The sequence below is a fragment of the Atractosteus spatula genome, chromosome 5 (genome assembly GCF_055471065.1).
Source record: "Atractosteus spatula isolate fAtrSpa1 chromosome 5, fAtrSpa1.hap1, whole genome shotgun sequence".
Classification (NCBI taxonomy): Eukaryota; Metazoa; Chordata; class Actinopteri; order Semionotiformes; family Lepisosteidae; genus Atractosteus; species Atractosteus spatula.
In genome coordinates this window covers 17,261,638-17,282,051 of record NC_142710.1, presented here as the reverse complement: position 1 = coordinate 17,282,051, position 20,414 = coordinate 17,261,638, and the positions used below count along the sequence as shown (strand labels likewise).

The following is a 20,414-nucleotide window of genomic DNA, read 5'->3' as shown; positions in this document are numbered from 1 at the left end:
CATTTTAAAAAGCAGTGGTAACATAAAAAGTTTATTTAAAATGAACATAAAATTCAACAGTACAACATTGAAAACATCCCACCCAAAGAATAATATGAACATGTGCTTTCAATTCATTCATCTTTTGCACCACAACACTACAATCTCATACAGCAAGTCAAATCTTGGCTACTAGGGTCCAGCTTCAGCATGTTCAAGCTCTGCAAATTGGACAAAGCTTCAACTCCATTCACAAATTCCAGAATACCCCCAAAAATCTAACCAGTGTTTTTTTTTCAGGCAGTTGCCAGTCTTTAGATGCATCCATTTTTAAACTGCAGGGGGGAAAAAAAAAAAGTTAAATGTAGTCTCAACAATTAGCTTTCACTAAGATGGTAAAAGTGCATTACTCGAAGAAAAAAAAATCTAAGATTACATGTTCAATAACATTTCTATACATCTTCCTTCTGGCTCATAAATGAAGGGCTTGCATGATATATTAAAGGCTCCAGTCTGTAGGGGCTCAGCTTAAAGATTTTAATTCCAGGTGGTACTAGCCATTTAATGAAAAATGGGGAGAAGGGGGCATTAAAACATCAGCTGTTACCTTGAGTGTGACCCAGCATATGAAACTTGATTTCAGTCTCAGTCTTGGACTGCATGCTCCTTCTGCAGATGCTGTTTGGAAAAAGCAAGATAAGCACTGGTGAGCTGGGAAAAGTTCACTTTATAACAGGTATTCCTATTCCTGGTCCTGTATGTGTTTGGTGCACACATTTTCCAGGTCTCTTGAAAGCCCTTATGCTGTTTAAAGAGGTTCAATTAAACTTGTTTAAAAACTCAGCTGGACTGAAAACTTGTCACCAGCCCTCCAGGACCAGAACTAGGGATTCCAGTTTTATATACCAATAGATGACGTTCAAGAGTGGCTCAAACTGATCTTTACTTAAACCCTTTGTGGTCTATTCAGACTTTAAAACCCCACCAGCAGAAAGAGTCAACTATCTGGGCTTCAAACAGGAACAAGGGAAGATTCAGTGAGCAGTGACAGATTACAGAATTTAATGAATAATGGCCTGCAATATGAACACTTACTCCAAATATCAAATCATAAAGGGGGGTTAAAGGATTTTTAAACTGATCAGCAGAACTTACTATACAGCAAGACATGAGCCAAGGATCAAAACCACAGCCACAAAAAGAAGTATTGCCACCGCATGGGGAAGGAAGTCCACATCCACAGACAACACAGACAGGAGGTTGACATATTGGCACTGGTCCCCATCAAAACCACCAGGGCAGCTTGAGAGGAAAGACATTACAAATTCACTTAGATTATTACTACAAGGGGTTACAGACACTAGTTAAGCCATTCTCTGGAGGACTTTGAAAAGGATACAAGATCAGAGCTCTAAAGTCCAACTTCACAGGATAAGATGTAGACCACCCTTGGAGGAAACTTTCAGATTTCAACAGTAAATGCAATAAATTACAAAGCCACTAGTCACTGTTCAATGTCTCTCCCCCCCAGAGCAGGAAACCCCCATGTAAAGAGTTCATGCATGTACAGAGCAACGACTCGAAAACAGGGAACTGGGTGCATACAGTAGCTTACATGCAAGACGCAGTTGACTCAGAGACTAAATATCTACATGACCCTTCATGGCAAAACGCAGTGTAGGATTCTGGGCAGTCTGTAAAGAGGCTCTTCTGCATCTTCGTGGAGTTGCTTTGCACTAGAAGACAAGGCTACAAGAATAAGCTTGGAACAAAGGGTGCCCACTGGGGCTACCCAACATAATGTACTTTGTCACCCTGAGCCGCCAGTCTTGAAGGAAGCGAGGTTAGGTGATGCTTTATTATTTTTTATTATTTGTTATTAATCAAGGTACAAACTAACAGAATTCTGCAGTGGAGCAAAACCACAGGTTGACTAGTCCAGTTGTGCATTGATAATGACCTGTTCATAACCCACCTGAATATTGAGATAAGAGACTTTTTCAGATCTAATTTAGGATACTGACCATAAAATTATGCTCCTTTAGTCTCCTTAAGATTCTTGGCAAACCTTCCTTAATCATATTAAATACTTAAACTGAAGGGGCCCATATAGCTAGGTTTCTAATCAAGTGATTAAAGACTCTCATCCATTTTTTTTTCATGAAAAGCCACTTATGACAACAGCTGCTAACTCAATTTGAATTTTTGCCAGTATATCTTAGCAGGTACCATATACACTTTTCTGTTCTAGATATACAGTACTCAGCCACCACCAGAAAAATTACAAACTATACGGGGCATGGCCACTAGTGACTTACATGTACTGTACCTGCTTAAGTGCATGATGAATGATCATCATACCTCCTCAACTGTTACATAAAATACCTCACCTTCAGAAGCTGGCAACCCATCACCCTCTGTAGCACTTGTTCCAAAAGAGGTAGCAGCCGCTGTTCAGATGAGAAATGAAAGATTGATAGATATTTGGAAGCTTTCGACATTCAATTAAAGGCTCCATTCCTCATTGACCTGAAAGGCAGCACTTAAACTAAAACGTTAAGTCCCAGATAAAGATGAGCTTAAATTTAACAAACACCCTCAAATTTAATTGTAGGCTTACTACTTCCAAACAAAGTTCCACCTTTGAGCCACAGACCTTTCAAGAGAATTATAATACTGCCAACCTGAGAACAAGAGAATCCCTTGGAAGAAATGGTACATCATTAAAACAGACTGCTAATATTACGACAAGGTATTGTTATGCCTGTTAAAGAGCTTTTTTACAGCCCTTGGAAAAAAAAAATAAAACCGAATAAAAACCAGCAGTAACAAGAAGCAGGGACATCCGCAGCTACTGTTTTTAAAGCTTGATCACCTTGAGTTTAATTATTAGTTTGTAATCAAGTTGATCTTCAACACGTGCGTTTCACCTGAGTCTTGAGAAACGCCAGTGTGTGGATGTTTTTTTTTCAGACTTCAAATCCTACCGAAAGGCGGTAAGGTATCGAAACGACTAAGGCAGTTTTAAAGACGAGGGTCTTAGTGAATGATGCAGTAGCCTTACACACAGCAAAGTATGAATTTCCATTAATTTTACTAAAAAGCTGGTTTTATTGAATAGCATTGCAATGATAACCGCCGGGTCATTTATGATAGGGGAACTTCCTAATCACTGTTACATACTGTAACTACAGTATGAGTCCCAAGACATTTTACCTTTCCCCCTATCAATAGTCAGACTGAGAAGGAACAGTTTGTCAACAATCCGTAGCGTATCTTTCCAAATCATTCCTCCTCCTCCCCATTATGATAAGAGCCGTTCCCCAAAAGAGACACTGTAGCTAAGATCGCTTGTAGCCTGTTCCGTCTGTAAATTGTGTATGGCAGGGCGTGCATGACTGACAGTCTTTATTAGCGGCGAACCTGTCAGAAAATTACAGACTCATCGATCTCTTTAAAAAAAGGCTGCTGCGGTTTGTTCCGGGTTGATCAAAGCAAGAACAGGTATGTCACAGCCAACCAGCCGGCTGGAGAGGCGCTTTTGCGGTAGAATGACGGACGTCTCCAGCAGTCTGCCACAGGAGCCCCAGCGACCGCGCAACTTTACTTCTGTAGTCCACGTACTGATATTACAGCGCTTCTAAATAAAGTTTTTTTTTTGTTCCCAAAGCCTTTTCCCTCCAGTTTATATAGTCTTATTCCACGTACCGCAGCACTTCGCCAGGTTTAAGGAACAAGATGACAGACTCGAGCGAAATGGGGAAAATTACTCCCGATGCCTTGAAGCAGCTGCTTCAATTTTATAACCTAACAAGACAAGATTTCATCCAAACCTATAATCTGCAACCTCTTGTTTACATTCCCGAACTGCCCTCCGGTGCTAAAACAACTTTTGTGGTTATGTATGCCATCATATTCGTGTTGGCGCTTGTGGGAAACAGCCTGGTGGTGTACATTATCGTGAAAAAGCGAGCCATGCGGACCGCTACCAGTATTTTCATCTGTTCCTTGGCTGTGAGCGACCTTCTTATAACTTTCTTCTGCATCCCATTCACTCTGCTGCAGAACATTTCCTCCGAGTGGCTGGGAGGTAAGTTTCAACAGAGTCTGTTAGGATGTCTTGTTTCTCGGACACTCGTGGGGAAAAAAAAAAGTTGTTATACATTTTACTGTTTTTTTTCTGGATGTGTTGCTTTTGTTGTTCTAAAGACAAATGTTCATGATTTGGGATAATCATTAACGTCAGCACATGAAAACACTGTTCTAAACCCCCAAATCAGACTTTGAGTATCGCTTTCATATTGGCGCTATTAAAACGCGATACAGCGTGATTTTAAGAGGCAAGAAGGATTGGTCGCATTTAATAAATGTCCATTAAATTCAATGAATATGTGGATGGGAAAATGTAACAAGAGGGAAATGTCCATGTTACTACATTCCATACTACAATTTAACTACAAGTGAATTGTTTGGCTAAAATTATTTTCACAAAAAAAATGTGCGGCTCAGTTCCTTTATTTCGTAATTTTATTTTGCTTAAAATGCGGTTTCTCTTCAGAAATCAGAAAGAACAACGAAGATTGTGCGCGGCAGCACTGCAGATATACAGTAATTTTCCCTCTGCTTCCCTACAGATGATGATCTGCTCTTAGGGCTGTTAACTGCGTTATAAAATGCCTGTTAGCATACTTTGTGAAGGTTTGTCAGAAATGACTAGTTGCTTGTCTAATTCCATGGCAATCTTTAATATTCTGATCAATTTTTACAGGTAAATTCACATCATTTGACCTGTGGAAACTATGTTGATTCCCTCTGAGTTTAACAGGTTTCCTTTAAGGAAGGGGTCTTAAACTCAATTCCTGGAGGACACGTTGTCTTTCTTTTTTAATGTACAGTACAAGTTCCATTACTGTCTTGTTATTTAATCTAATTATTTAACTGTAACAAATGTTCAATGCTTTTAACCAAGCTCCAATTTGTTTTATAAATCTGAAGCTTAAGCTACAGTTTTCACTTTAATGAAGTGAGAGTTGTCAGTAGTCAGCTGACATTTGTTCAAATGACTTTAAACAAAATCCCAAATACACTGAATTAAGAAAATAATCAGGCTTCTGAGTGTGACTGCTGAGGTTGGAACAAAACCCAACAAACACCAGTCAACCTAGAAACTGAGTTTGAGAACCCTGATTTAAGGAAAAAAGAAAGAGGCTCCTCAAGTCATTCTAGAAATGTTCAACTTTGCTGGCTAATTTAGCTATGCCCACAGAGTTGACATGATAGCGTATTTGTAAATACCAACTACTTAATCCACTTGCATTGCTTAGTAACACCTTTAGATGAGTTGATTCCAGTAATACTACGGCTTTCTGCTCTGATAGTGCTCAGATAGAACTCAGAAGCTCTTTTCATACTTTGTATTTATTTTTTAAGTGAATAGGTAAAGCTTTACCTTGTTCCACAGTCACATAAAACAACTTCAAGTCTCAAAACACAGTGGTGACGCAACAATGGCCTGGAAACAATGTGTGTCCACTGCTCTTCTCCTACCTACAAATAATAGACCTGTTTTCGTTATATAACCGAAGAAGCTCAGATGCATGTTTAAAACAGTTGTTTCAGTTTCCAGGAATGTATAATGATTTTCTGATATGACATGAATGTAAGTACATGGTGTGAAATTGGATTTTTCAAACAAATGCATTGTTACACAGGAGAATTGATAGACACCAAGTAACAATTTATCAAAAATCCTTTTTGGATAGAAGAAAAGAAAGAATATACTCTGGATTTGTTTCTATTTTTGTAGATTAATAAGATGTCATTAAGAATGACAGTGCAGTAAGCCTATTTGTCTTAATTGGTAATTCTCCAATCTGAATTGGATGATATACTTTGTGATCTTTATTTGCATGAATAGAAAGTCTCATCACAGAATGTTTCTAGCCTTATGAACTGTTATACTGTGATTTTAATTACTTACCAAAGTGTAAAATGTATCAAAGCTGAGCTCTGAACTAAATTGTCTAGTGCAGTGATATGTGGTAATGTGCAGCTCATCAAGGGGATTTAATTGGGGGCAGAAGAAACATACCTTCACATTTCAGTTTGACACATTCCAGTACCTTGCCTTCAAATACAACAACAACAACAACAACAACAGAAAATTCTTCCAGATGTGTCAGTGTTTTGTGAAGGAATGTTTTAGGTAGTGTGTCTTGAGTACATTCAGTCATTAGTAGTAGTTGTACATTTATAACAGTTGGATTTTAAACTATATTGTGTATCTTTTGATTTCTGCCTACAGTAAATAACTGTGCTTAGAAATAAATGTCAGGGTTCTTATGAGCTTTGTACAGTATGTCCTTGTAGTCTTGCAATTTGTAACTGTGATATACCACTTTATGCACAGGCTTGTGTGTAATGTGGAACTATTAATTCTCCAGACATATTTCCAAAATTCACCTTGAGGTATTGGGCATTCTAATTGTATGAAGACTTCATACAATTTCTCTTTTAACTTTAAAAAAGAAATTTAAGTGATCTGTGATCTTTGCTGTATTTTATTTTTTTCCTTGTGATAAAGCCTATCTTACCTACAGGTCCATATGTGATGGTATAATACTAATAATGTTAATAATAATAACAGCAACTTTCATTTATTAAGTTGGAGAAGAGTTAATCAATGGAGCAACAACAGAAAAGGCACAGTCAGCAAAAGTGGTGGGACGGAGTTTAGTGTAAATATGATGGAGTTCAGAGATTTACGATGGGGTCAGATTGTTTAAAACCTGAAAAGTCAGTAACAAGACCTTATTTTGAATATGTGACTTTATAAGCAACCAATGTAGAGATTTAAGCCTGACAATGATGCTTCTGTTTACACCAGTTTTTGCTTTGATACCTAAATATTCAAGCAAGAATCCTTTGAATAGCCTCCTACTAGCAGAATGAGTACAAAGCATATAGGAGAGTGTTGCTGTGCTGCAGCCCTGTGCTTCATAAGTAAAAAAAAGGTACATTTTTCTCTATACACCTGCAGCAAAAAGCTTTCAGCCATCTATTCACAAGAACAAAATAACTCAGAACTTCAAGTGAGATAAATTGTTCTTTCACAACCACATAATTTTTGTCATATTGAAGACCACCTTCAAGAAAGACAGAGCCCCTACAGAGTCTGCAGTGGAGGGACGTCTAACCCTGGCCATAGAGACCCACCACCTGAACAGTGGTTTTTAGAGCCACCCTTAACACATCTTTTTCTAAACCCCTGGGACAATTTCATTTTGACCACTGAACAGGTGATTTGTTCAACTAAGTTTAGAGATTATTTAAAATGATACTGCCCACACCATGTAGTCCTCAAGGACAACACTCAGTCATTTCTAGGTGAAATGAACCAGTTATAGAATTCAATTTGACTTCATTCCTTTTTGCTTCATGTTTGAAAGGCAGACCACCTGTTGGAACTCAAGGCTTTTATTTATCCTGGTAAGACCTCAGAAGAATGTGTGATGTTTGTGAGCATGGATAGTAGAGTTTAAATGTTAGTGCTAGTGTCAGTAAATACTTGTTTCAAATATACAGTATAGTTTTTCTTGTTCACACACATTCTAGTCTTTATATGCTGACACAAAGAGTTGTTTGTTTTACAGCTACTGTATACGCTCTCAGAAATGTCTGTGCATTTAGATTTGAGTAATTAGAGTGTGATGGTATCTTTCTACTCAACTCTCCAGGGGCCTCTGTACTAAACATATCAAAACTACATTGAACTGTGCTGTGACTTCTTCCATGCCTACATAATTAACTTACCAAGCTCATCTAAACTCATGTGTATTCAGGGCTTAATAAAGATGATGATTTTAACGGTAACCACCAACACTGTGGTGGCAGGGTGGCATAGTGAAAGAGTTTTGGACACATAACTAGTGGGTTGCGGGTTTGAGTCCCCACTGTGGATGTTGTACGTTTACCCAAGTTGTTCCAGTCCACCCAGCTGTGTGAATGGGGATGATCGCTGTGCTGAGCTGGTGTCCCATCTGGGGTGGCAGTCTGATCTCTCTCCGCTCTTTGATTGCTTCACACCTAGAAACCAGGATAAGCTCTGGCCCGATGACCTTTGTGTGTGGCTCCTATGGAATCATCTACTTAAAAGACTGGCTCCACAACACCAGAGCTGGTGGTCAGCCCTGGCCAGCCCTGCTGAATTGACTCCATCTGCTTATTCTCAGGAAACACAATGACCAGGGATCCCTGGTTCTTGATCTACTGCTCAGATACACAGATGGTCTAATTGCTTAATTAACTGCATAATTGTTATATTTCTATACAGACTCAGAGGTTTTTTACAGGTAATCATATCATTTATTATAAGTGAATGTTTCTCATAATCAATTGTAAAAGACCTTAAGTAAAATCATACACTGTATATATATGTCTGATTAGGTTAATTGTTTAATTGACTCCTTAGGTTTGAGACCCTTGACAAAAAGACTAAGAAACAATGTATTTGTACGTGCAAAAAAGAACCTAAAGTGTCCCAATAGAACTTTTTCTCTGTTGTTAGACTGTCATTAGTAGCATGGATGAGCTGCACAAGAGACTGCATCAGATTTTTACATATTGTTTACGGTGATTTTAACGTAAGTAGCTATCTGGTTAATAAAGCAAAAATAAAAAAAAAACACTTTAAATGCAATGAATATACTTTAATAATTTTATGCAGCACCTATCTATGTTAGGGTATCTCAAAGCACTCAGTAGACATTTGTTACTTTATGTTAAACATAAATAAGACATTCTAAATATGTGGTTATAAATTAAGCAAAATAAATAATAAACATATTTTTTGCATGAATATAGCAATGCTTTCATCCTGAAGGATCCTGAAGCACTTTTCGCATAGGAGAAGACTCACTTCATGTAACCCACCAGGTTGCGTGGCTTCAGCCATTGTGCATCAGCAGCCCCACTTCACAGCAGATGAGCTGGGGAAGTAAGAAATTGAAGAGGAAAGAGCACAAACATCACTTACAGCAGCAGTAGCCCAGGTTGTCCTTGCCAGTCTCCCATCCCAGGAGTGACCAGGCCCAGCCTTAGTTTCAGAGATCTGACACGATCGGTCCAGAAGGTTGTAACACTCTTAGAACAGTGGTTCCTAGCCCTGGTCACAGGGAAACGTAGTGTCTCAAGTATATACTGTAAGAACATTAAGAAAGATTCCAAACAACAGGAGGCTATTAGGCACATCTTGCCCATGTGGTAGTTAGTAGTTATTTGATCCAAGGATCTTATCCACTATTTCTTGAAAGAAACCAGGATATCAGCTTCAACAACATAGCTGAGTAGTTTGTTCCCACTTATTCTTCTGTTTTTTTCCAGCTGAGTTCCTAATCACAGGCTAATTGATGTCATTTTTCTTTTTGAGGCATATTTTGTAAATCTGCTTTAAGCTCTCACACAATTGAATCGGAGTTCTGATTAGTGGGAACTCTTCACCACATTCTGGGTCTCAGAACTCCCCTTGCTCACATGGTCTCCAGGACAGGGCTGACATCCTCTGAGCTAGAAGGTGGGAATGGCACTGTTGGTGACAATAAAATACCACATGGTGACACAAGCTTAAAAAAGTAGATATTGTGTGTGCTACAAGCTTCGGTCTCTTGTCATCTCCCGAATTCAATGTTTAGCATTATCCACTGATGTTATTTTCAATTCTAGATTTTGCTGTCGTGAAGCCACAAGAGGAAGAATCGCAGTAATGAGTGAAAGGTGCTGAATTGTATCTCACCAAGGAAGCTAACTCAATTGTAATGCAGACAGGAATGTGCCGTGTTTGTCTAAATGAATTCTTCAGTTCCACTGGAGACGAAGAACCACTTAGAAAGTACTTTGTTGTCTGTTCTGCTAGAAAGTGTTACTGTACCTTTTATTTGAAGTTACTGTATGGTTATCATGTGTGCCTACCATCCTGAATTTGAGATTCAGAATTTTCAGTTACTTCTTCTATTAGTGTTTTCTTCTTGTGGCTACTTCCTTTGTTTTTAAAGAAATCCTGCATCTTGTTTTCACATTTATTACAGATTTTGTTATGATATGTCTCACATGATTTTGTTTTGTGGTTTTAATTCAAAAGGATGGCATCGAATTTTGGAGCTACTTCCTTTTGCTACATACAGATATGTATGCATCGTAAACAAATCATAAATAGATCTCCTTAGTAACTGACGGTGACTCATCCAAAAACATTCATCTCTTATCAACACATTTTAGTCACTGATTATGGTTAAATACATTTCAGTGAGTTTTTAATTAATTTTAATTTTCAATTCACGATATGAGAACTGTCAGATTGATTAAGTTGTTGAAATATGTCAATATAATGTTTTAACTCATTTATAAACAAGGGGCAGAAAATAATAGAAAATATAATAAAAGAACTAAACTTAAATTGCCTTCAGCAATAGCCGGAAGTCACAAAGGTGAAAGGCTTACAGAGTGTTCTGTTGTCTGAGATCTTGAATGCAGCTTGAGATAGAAATTGCAATTCCAGTATGGGAAATACTCCAGCACTTGTGTCTGTGAAAGTAAAACTTAGAATCATAACCATAATGAGGTCAAATCAATCTATTGGAGTTATACACATGCCCTTGAATGACCGTGATACTATCTTAAGATTGCATGTGAAGCCGTCTCTCCCTCTGGAGAGGGAGAAGGAACTACATCTAGAGAGAAAAACATTTTCCCTGAAAACTGAGGGGAAATTACAGTATATCTGATGGGAAGAGGGATGCAGGAAGCTGTATTAGGTCTTTGATCTCATTATCAGAAGACTGTGAGTTCAAGCTCCTAATACAGACACCATTGTTGATTTCGTGGATGAGGTTCGTTTCCCCAGACTGCTCCAGTACCCTCAGCTGTACAGTATATAAAAGTGCCTGCGCTGCTGAGAGGTGAATCTGTGATGGACTAACAGCCCAGCGCAGGAACAGTCCTGCACTCTCAATTTGCTTAAGGTTAAGAAATCAGGATGAGCTTCGGAAAGCCAACACAAGGTTCATGAAGGAATTTAATCTTTGTACTGTTTTTCAAATACTGCATCTAGAGCTGTAGGAAATTGACTGTGAGCAGGCCTGATCTCGAAGCTGAAACTAAACAGATGATTTTATAGACTTGTCAGGTGCTATATTCTTGGACCCAGAAGATGTGATATGATTTTAAACATCTTCATTTTGGAAGTGTAACAGGAAATGCTTCGTGTCCTGATCGTTTTTCCCTGACTTGTCATTCCACATACTTATCAGTGGCTCAGCACCTGTCTGAGGGAGGAAAGAGGTTCTTAGAGACATTCTGGGGATACACTCCTCCATTTGGAGGACGTATAAGATGATTTATTCTAAGCATTGCTTCACTGTGCAAAATGCCTTAAATGTCCGAGTATTCTTTAAATGATCCGAGATGCATGAAGCAGATATTGTCTTGGAGGTGGTATTTATTGTCTGATTGTTGTGGGGTAGGCTTTACCTGTTATTGTTAAAACAAGATTTAGGCTTTTAGTACTTATCAGGATTTATCAGTCACAGCAGAGCCTTGATGCACATCACAAGGCATGTGTTCTGATTTACATTAATTGCTCAATTTGTATAATTTGTTGGCAGCTTCAAAAGCCTTGAAGCAACTGTTTTGTAATGAAAGCCACAGCAGGGGGGTCGACAAAGAGTAGATGTGGGTTGTCATGCTGGTGCATTTTCATCACGCACTGTTTTTTTTGCTCTAACTCACTATAAAACCAAACAAAATGTATGGACAAAAGGAGTCTCTGATTATTGTCTTTTCATTTGCAAAGTGTTCAATTGTGCAAATCCTTGACATAAAATGGCATCCATGGGATTTCAGGAATTTTCGTTAAAAAATTGCCAACACACAAACTTTTAATTTTTGGAAACAGTTGTCTTTGCAGCAAAAAGCTTTCTTGTCATTTCTTTCATATTCTCTAAAATTGACATTGTATTGATTTGACATATGTACCGATCCTTCTGTTCACACGACCGAGTGCTTTATACAATTTTTTCTCCTCCCCTAATTGGCACTTTTGCCTAAAGCTGCATTTCATCATCTTTAAATTTTTAGCCTTTACACGGTGATAAGGAAGGCTCAGTGCACAGAAGACTGCTAAGCAACAAATTCATTTTTATTCACTAGATGAACTAGAGCATAAAAATGAATTTACTAGCAGGCGTCTGTGCCTTCAGTTTTTTCTCCTTTGAAGGTTAAACTTTTATTTCCAGCACAGGGATGGTGTGAGTTGAAGTTTTGTCTCTTTACCAGACTTTTAACAGAATTCACTAAGCCGATTTGGTTAATTACTTAAAGCCAACTTTGAAGAGAAGAATAAGATGTGGGTAAACGCTTATCTGTCTTGTTTTGTTTCATTTTTTAGGTGTTTTTGTGTGCAAGACTGTTCCTTTTGTGCAGAGCACAGCCATAGTGACTGGTATTCTGACAATGACGTGCATTGCTATAGAAAGATACCAGGGCATTGTCTACCCACTGAAAATGAAGCGGCAGTATACCCCAAAAAGAGCTTACAAAATGCTAGGTATGTGTTTCCTTCCCAGTACATCTCTTGTGTTATAACAGGTGAACAGAGCTCAAGTGGAAAATTTTTCAGGTTTTCTTTCAGGAAATATTTCAGAGAATGACTGATCTGAGAATTAGAATTGTTTATGTGTGACAGTTAATCTGAATGATTGACAGCATTTTATTGCAGCTCTTAAATTCTCTTTTCACAGAAGTACAGCATGTCAGGTATATAAAAAGAGAACATTTTACAGCCCATTTAGTTTCAGATTTACCACATACTACTTACCTGAGTACTTTGGAACTTTTAATATATCTTTTGTAACACTGGCTGTGCCATCACTAAATTTATTTGGTTGCACTGTTTGAGGGAAGCTGTGATGTTTTGTTAGGTTAATAAAAGGAAGTGTCATTAAATATTGGTATATTTTTATTTGGTGACTGTGCTGTGCAAGAGCACTTTTAGTCTTGAAGTACTGATGTTTTGTGTCTACCTTGACAGCACCCCTCTATAGTGAGGTTTTAAAGGCAGATTTTACCCCTTGCCAACTTGTTTATAGATGTGTTGTGAATGCTTTAAACCAACTCTGATCCTGTACAACAATGCCTGAAAGCCCAACTTTCAGACTGGACGAACAGAATGTGCCATGTGGATTGTTAAGTGTTAAATGTGCAAGAACACATGTTTTCACACTTATACGCATTCCCATATTTGCAGGAACATCCAAATGGCTTTTGTTGCATTTTAATTTACTCCACTCAAATGGAAGTCCAAAAGGCGTGATAATAAACCCTAAACAAATACATACACAGAAGAACAATAGACGAATGTGTCCCTGATCACAATTCATTTGAAAGGGGAACATGATTTTAACTGCTTGCAGCTCTTACTGCATCTCAAAGCACATTCTGTGTCAGTTGACTTATATGACCCTGTTATGATTTACCTCATTATAATTTGCACGTGCGCCACCCACCATATGTGAAGTAGGCATTTAACTTCACGACAAAATCATAATGTTTTCCTGGATAGAAATATCTTTTACCAGAACCCTCTCTATGATGAGACAGAGTTAGCACCCTTTAGTGAATACCGTTTGCATCTTACACATCTCCTTGGGAGGTGTTTGGAGATATCATTAACATACATTTTGTGAAAGACACAACTCTTGTCACCTGCACAAGATATTGTCACTGCACAGTGGATCAATTCCATACAGTGGGAGATACTTCTCTTACTGAGAAAATCATTACTGCCATTACTGGCCATTCATTCTTGATTCAGGTCATGGCAAACTGGAAGGTGTTTCAGAAGCACTGGGTGCACAGGGGGACAACGCACAGGATAAGACACCAATCCATCAGAGGGCATACACAATCACACACACAAGCGCAGTTTAGAGACACCAATAGACCTATTCAGCATGTCCATGGGAAGTGGGAGGGAACTGAAGCACTGGGAGAAAATTCAATTCAGTCAGAGAGAAAGAACATACAGACTCCACACAGAAGGCCCCCAAAGCCAGAATCAGCTCCAGGGCCCAAGAACTGGGAGGCAGCAACACTAATTACCATGGCATTGAGAAATCCTTTTAAAGCAAAATGTCTGTCCTACCTCACAGCATTCAGGATGTTATCTTTACTTCTCTACACAACAGGAGTTGTATGGACTGTTGCTGTGATAGTGGGGTCCCCGATGTTGTATGTGCAGCAGCTAGAGGTAAGGTTTTGGGGATCTTTATTTTTTTTCCTTTTCTTTGTACTGAACAGAAACTAAACAGAGAGGTTTTGGACTTCCAAGTATAAACAATCAGTTAGTTAATCACAAAAGTTTCCACCTTCACTCTTTCTAAGGCTTTTGATAGTAATGCTCGTGTTAAACAAACTAATCTTTAGCAGATTGGTTGTTTTGTTCACCAGTGTTTCTATTTTTAGAAGTTACAATGTAAAGAAGGAAGGGAGCACTCTCTTAATTAGACAGATATCTGCAATTCTGTACTAATTAATGTGATGAGATTAAGACCAGCACAATTATAATTCTCTGCAAATGCCGCATTGAATTAATGGTGATTCAGTCCCGGCACACCGCTATCGCTCATTAGGGAGTGTGCTGGCGATTTGTGAATCAATCAATAGGTGACCGCAAAGAGGGAGTATGCTTTACCTTTTTTGTAAGGAACACACAGACTTGCATATATGGTAGTTAAATATCTAAAGTAAAATGCAATACTGTGGTGTATCCAAATGATCCAATATCCCAGAACTGCAGCTTAATGATAAAAATTTACTGTGTTCCTTACTTATGGACATGTTGCTGTATGAGATAGAAAGACATCAAAGCTTCTAGTTTCTAGTTGAGTGTCCTTTCCTGATATTTGTCTTTCCCATTATTTGTTATGCTTTGTTATTTTTCACAAAAGATGCATACACAGCTCTGTCATTAATTAATTTTTCAGATTTTAATTAAAGAAAGCATGTATTGTGTGAAGAGACAGATCTTAATAGCACCGTTATTCAGAATGATAATGATTAATTTTGTAACAAATTAATTTCCTCAGGATCATCAATAGAAAAGACCTTTTGCTCTCCACGTCTTTGTTAAACATACACTGTATCAGATCTCTGTCTCAAAGAAGTAGGTATTTTTTTCTGAAATGCTCTTGAGATTAAGTTAACAGAAAGCACTGGAAAAGGCTACAGCCCTGCGCAATGTATAATGATTACAAAGACGTGGCTTGCTGAAAAAGTAATTAATCACAACTCAATCCTCATGTTTGTGTATGATCAGTCCAACTTATAATTAAGTCTATAATCTCATTAGCAAATACATGCTCCTTTTGGTTTGTACTTCATAATTACTGTGTAACTTACACCATTGTCACATTTATCACACATACCTGGTTTGCTGAGATGTGCAACACTCTTTTTTTTCTCTCAGTAAAAGAATAGAATAAATTGACAACATGAATACTTCTGGCTTTTAAGAGTAATAATGTCAGAATTAACATGTACCTCATTCAGAATTGTTTGACTTTGATCTGTTGTTAGGACCTCATATGAATACTGAGCCTCCGTGTACCTCTCAGCTGACAGCCTTTAACTTTAGCCTGTGAGATTTTCCCTGTTCTTTACATTTAGATACCTTGCTCACTGTCCCACAATTTTTGGTGAATAAACACACCTTTATTAGGAGTACCATTCTGTACGCAGGTCCACAGCCATTGTCTATGTGTAACAGTTCATAAATGTAATATGATACAATGTAGAGTATATATCCTCTGATATTTACAAGACCAATTACACATACGTGTTTCTCACAACTGTGAAATATTAAAATCAATACATTGAAGACCCTGGGAAAAAAAGCTAAAGCTCCCCAACAAACTTTTCATGTGTGCAAATCTTTAACATTTTTTTTAAAAAAATTTGTAAAGCACTAATGGATTATCCCCTTGATGCATGCCCTTTGTAGCAGCACTTTGCGATCCGGGCAGCTGTGCTGGTAAGACACGCGTGTTTGTGCTCGCGCAGGTGAAATACGACTTCCTGTACGACCACCACCACGTGTGCTGCCAGGAGCGCTGGCGTTCCTCAGCTCACCGCCAGGTCTACGCCACCTTCATCCTGGTGGCCCTCTTCATCCTGCCCCTGACGGCCATGCTCATCCTCTACAGCAGGATCGCTTTCGAGCTCTGGGTGCGGAAGCGGGTGGGCGACTCTTCGGTTTTGAACACCATGAACCACAGCGAAATCAACAAGATTGCAAGGTACAAACCCCGCGCAAGGGGAGCTGTGGTGAAGGCCCTGCACTCGTAACTGGAAGGCTGGGGGTTCTGATCCCGGGTGGGACAATGGTGTTGTACTATGGCAAACGTAAGTTACTCTGGAATACAATTAGTGGCCAAATAAAATATGAAATAAAAAACTAGAAGGTGGGGTCTTCAATAGCAACACAGCCCAATCATTTCTAGAATTAGTTACACCTGTCTTCAAGTTTTCCATCACTTGGGAGATTGATTTTTCCACTATGTGGTATGAGGCTCTGCTGGACCTGATTCACTGCTGTTGGATGATATGTTGATGAAACTATTACATAAAATGTTGAGCAAAAACTTTGCAACTTTATCAAATTTTTATTTAACTTCATTTTCAAGTAAGTCCTTTATTATTTTGCCCTTTTCACTAGTAGTTACACTAAGGCACCTTACTAGGTTGAGCAATACAAACTCCCACTCTCTTCACAGTTGGCGACAGGTCCTCAACTCAGCACAATTGAGTGCAGATGATAGTTTGAGCTGTTCATCTTCTGTCCAGCCTTTCCAACATACGAGCTCAGCAGTGTAGCACAGAATTACCAGCTACAGGCAATTGCTTATTTTTGTCACCTACAGTAAGAGGCACACACTTACTACAGGTCAACAACAGAAATTCATTTCAGGAAATTTTTTCAGTGATTTCCACTCAGATGTGTGTTCCCCTTTGTTTAGTAAAAAAAAACATTTCACATTTAAAAAACAGCTCATCTGGAAAAACTTGGGATGCAGAGTACTTAAGCAGACATTTATGACATACAACCCACAACAATAACCTGTTTACTTTTGTCACCTTTCTCTGGTTTTGATTGCCATAGGAAGAAGAAACGTGCTGTTAAAATGATGATAACCGTTGTTTTGCTGTTTACAATATGCTGGGCTCCTTTCCATGTGGTACACATGCTGTTTGAATACAGTAAGTTTCTTTGTTGTTATGATGACTCACTAGGCTTCAGATCTGGTGCTATTTTTTTATGTAGTACTGAAACCTCAAGTCATGATTTTTAAGATATTTTTTTCTTCCTCTTTCTTCCTTCGGTGTGATTAAATAGCACAGTTCCTGTCAGCCCTGCTATTGGAGGACCTCTGTATCTGCTGGTTTATTTCCAACTGAGTCCTTAATCACCAGTTTTAACTGTTGCCACTAATTGATCTGCTTGCTGATTTGGGTTTTTATTTTGTACTCAGACCTTTGGATTCAAAAATACCCCAGTGGTTCTGAATGCAGGACCTGGGTAACCTTCTTCTGGTTTTAGCTCCACCTGAGTTCTTAATCACAAGCTAATCTATTTCAATTAATTAATTTCAATGCTGAAATGAATGAAATGAATGAGATATGTAATTGGTGTGAACCCGCTGCAATTTTGTGAGTTTCAGGACTGCCCTTGTTCAGATGTGTCAGGTAGAATAGAACCAATTGAATTTAAGCAGATGGAAAAACACTGACTCACTGTAGGAGCTGTCTGGTATAGTGTGATTCTCACCTGTACCTGTGCATCACGAACTGATCACTTATTAAAAGCTGTTTAGTCAGAAATATGGGAGCAAATAATAATAATAATAATAATAATTCTTGATGTTATTAGAATGTACTTTTCAATCCAAGGCGTAAGTGAAGAAAAAAGCTAAATAAACAAGCAGGATTATTTCTGGCAGCAATAAACAATGGTGAATAAGGGTTCTGCTGTACAGAGGTATTCCAGCACCAAGACAGCGTTGTCATAGTAGATCACTTGAAAAATGGCTCTTATACTATGCCTCTAGCATTTAACCCAAAACTAATCCCAACAGTAAATCAGAAAATTAGTAAATTAGTTCTGACCATACAATATCTCAAACTCTATTACAGGAAAAATAAATGTCAGAACTCAGAAATCCAAACCTAATAACAGTTATTCTATACCAAATTCACACATCAACTCCTTTCCCAAATCATACCTTGAAACCATGCAAATTCTAACCATATCGTATATCACAATGGTTAAAGGCATACATGTCCTTTGAACTGCAAGAATTTGAAAATGTTTAGTATTTTCTTTCAGATAGTTAAATATATCTTTTGTACTCTTAGATATAATGTCCTAGAGATGATGAGTGAGCTGCCAGAATTGCCCCACAGTTTCACCACTCATAAAAGGGCACAGAACAGAAGGTGTTTTGAAGCAGAAGTTTAGCTCAAGGGAGTGAAACCGTTTACTTTGGTTTCTTTTTTTGGGAACCGATCTTGCGTTCTGTACTTGCAGACGACTTCGAGAAAGAGTATGACGACGTCACCGTCAGCATGATCATCGCCATCGTGCAGGCCGTGGGGTTTTTCAACTCCTTCAACAACCCCATCGTGTACGCCTTCATGAACGAGAACTTCAAGAAGAACTGCCTGTCCACGCTGTCCCGCTGTGTCCGGAGACGGAACCCGAGTCGACAGCGGGCGGTCTCCGCGGAGAGGCCCAAGCCAAACGTGCTCTTCACAAACGCCACGAGGAGGGGACGGTTCCAGGGCGGTACGCCCACGCAGGGCATCCAGTTCAATCTGTCCGAGGAAGCCGTTTCGGCCTCTTCCCACGCAGTCCAATCCACAGCCTTTGTGGAGGAGAAAATTTCAACCGTCCATTGCGAGCTTCCAACGAGCAGCTGCTCTTATTCGCACTGAACACGCTCTGTGGGACCCAACAGGATTCGTTCCTTCACATTCATTTTCACATCCCAAGTTTTCATACTCTTCAACATGAAACCTGCGGCTCCAAGCAATGTGCAGAACTTTGTCAGTGGTTTCTACGTGTAGTGAAATGAAATTGGTTGTTTCAGAAATTCTGAATTTGACCGTTAACATAAGATATGTCTTGTACTGTGAGCGATCAATGAAAAAGGTTTCCACTGCTAGCAACAAACGTTATTCTTCATGGAATGTCAATGTATACATAACTGGAGCTTATGACAAGAGATATTCTTTGAGCTGTGTGTTTGAATTTTTATGGTTAGAAGATGCTGATATTTAACTAAATGGTACACTGGTTTAAGTTGCAGAGATCATGTCACATGAATGAATGATCTTGGATTAATTTTCCTTTAGCTCTAAGCCTTTAGGATCTACTGTAAATAATATCAAAACTTTCATCTTGAAAACTGGATTGACAATGGGTCAAAAGACAATCTCAAATGCACTACATGATAACACATTGAAGAAATACAATGTTAAAATTACTAGTTTCTAATTTACTTTGATGTCAATTATATAAACGTCTAAGGATGTCAGTTTAATTCTGACTTAAATAACATTGTTTAAATTTCACTCACTCCTAGGAATCACCCTATCAGTTGTGTTGCATTTATTATACAACTGCATTTCTCTCTTTCAGTAATTAGCAACTACTGCTACTTCACTAGATCACAATCAAAACAAATCAATTTCCCTCGCTATGGGATGATTTTTATCATTATTAACCACAATTATTTGAAATATCTTAGTTATTTTTGTACGCTACACACATCTCTATTCAGTTACAAAGCATTGTGTTGTTACATCTCATCAAACAACTGAAACCATTTAAACATCCATCAGTTAGTGAACCATAGGATTGAAATGCTACTTAAACAAGATCTGGGCTTAATGATTAGTAAACCAATTAACTGCACCCATGGGTGTTGATTAGGCAAAACATTCAGTGGTTGTGATGTTAAGAGAAAAGCCGGTCAGGTCTTGTTTGCTAATTAGCAGAGTTCCAAACTGCCAATGGCAGTTATAAAAGAATGTCACATGAAAAGGAATAAACTTTGAGAACATGGAACACTACTTATGAAGTAATACTGCAGTTAATGCTGTTTGCTTAACTTACAACGGAGAGTGAAGTCCCATTTAAACCTTTACCTGGAATGGCTGAACTCTGATCATCAGGAAGTCTAGTGCACCACTATCTCTCCATACCTTCAGATTTTTTTTAAAAAAAAGTAAGACTAATGTACATTATCATACAGAAACTTACTAAGGTTACGCTGCACTGTGTAACATTTAGCAGGTTTAACCTGCTGTTTTTCTGTATTTCTCGG

At 38.4% G+C, this 20,414-nt stretch overlaps 2 protein-coding genes across 2 annotated transcripts; one reads left to right on the top strand and one right to left on the bottom strand.

Annotated features, from left to right (window-relative positions):
• Positions 1–575: 575 nt before the first annotated feature.
• Positions 576–2,700, bottom strand: LOC148834629 (protransforming growth factor alpha-like). The gene is made up of 5 exons (XM_088915764.1): positions 2,664–2,700; positions 2,370–2,429; positions 1,595–1,715; positions 1,135–1,281; positions 576–657 (listed from the first exon to the last, which is right to left on the bottom strand). The coding sequence occupies exons 1-5, from the start codon at positions 2,698–2,700 to the stop codon at positions 576–578; spliced, it is 447 nt and encodes a 148-aa protein (XP_088771890.1).
• A 1,017-nt stretch (positions 2,701–3,717) lies between these two features.
• qrfprb (pyroglutamylated RFamide peptide receptor b) lies at positions 3,718–19,020 on the top strand. The gene is made up of 6 exons (XM_088917672.1): positions 3,718–4,069; positions 12,419–12,577; positions 14,217–14,278; positions 16,090–16,325; positions 17,189–17,286; positions 18,614–19,020. The coding sequence occupies exons 1-6, from the start codon at positions 3,718–3,720 to the stop codon at positions 19,018–19,020; spliced, it is 1,314 nt and encodes a 437-aa protein (XP_088773798.1).
• The last annotated feature ends 1,394 nt before the right edge of the window (positions 19,021–20,414 follow it).

Bases quoted from the DNA above. Each gene is read 5' to 3' on its own strand.
- LOC148834629 (XM_088915764.1), bottom strand. From the start codon at position 2,700: ATGTACCATTTCTTCCAAGGGATTCTCTTGTTCTCAG. The intron at 2,430-2,663 runs GTTGGCAGTATT...TCATCTGAACAG, and splicing joins AGGGATTCTCTTGTTCTCAG to CGGCTGCTACCTCTTTTGGA. The intron at 1,282-1,594 runs GTAAGCTACTGT...TTTCCTCTCAAG, and splicing joins GAGTCAACTGCGTCTTGCAT to CTGCCCTGGTGGTTTTGATG.
- qrfprb (XM_088917672.1), top strand. From the start codon at position 3,718: ATGACAGACTCGAGCGAAATGGGGAAAATTACTCCCGATGCCTTGAAG. The intron at 12,578-14,216 runs GTATGTGTTTCC...TCTACACAACAG, and splicing joins AAGAGCTTACAAAATGCTAG to GAGTTGTATGGACTGTTGCT. The intron at 14,279-16,089 runs GTAAGGTTTTGG...GTGCTCGCGCAG, and splicing joins TGTATGTGCAGCAGCTAGAG to GTGAAATACGACTTCCTGTA.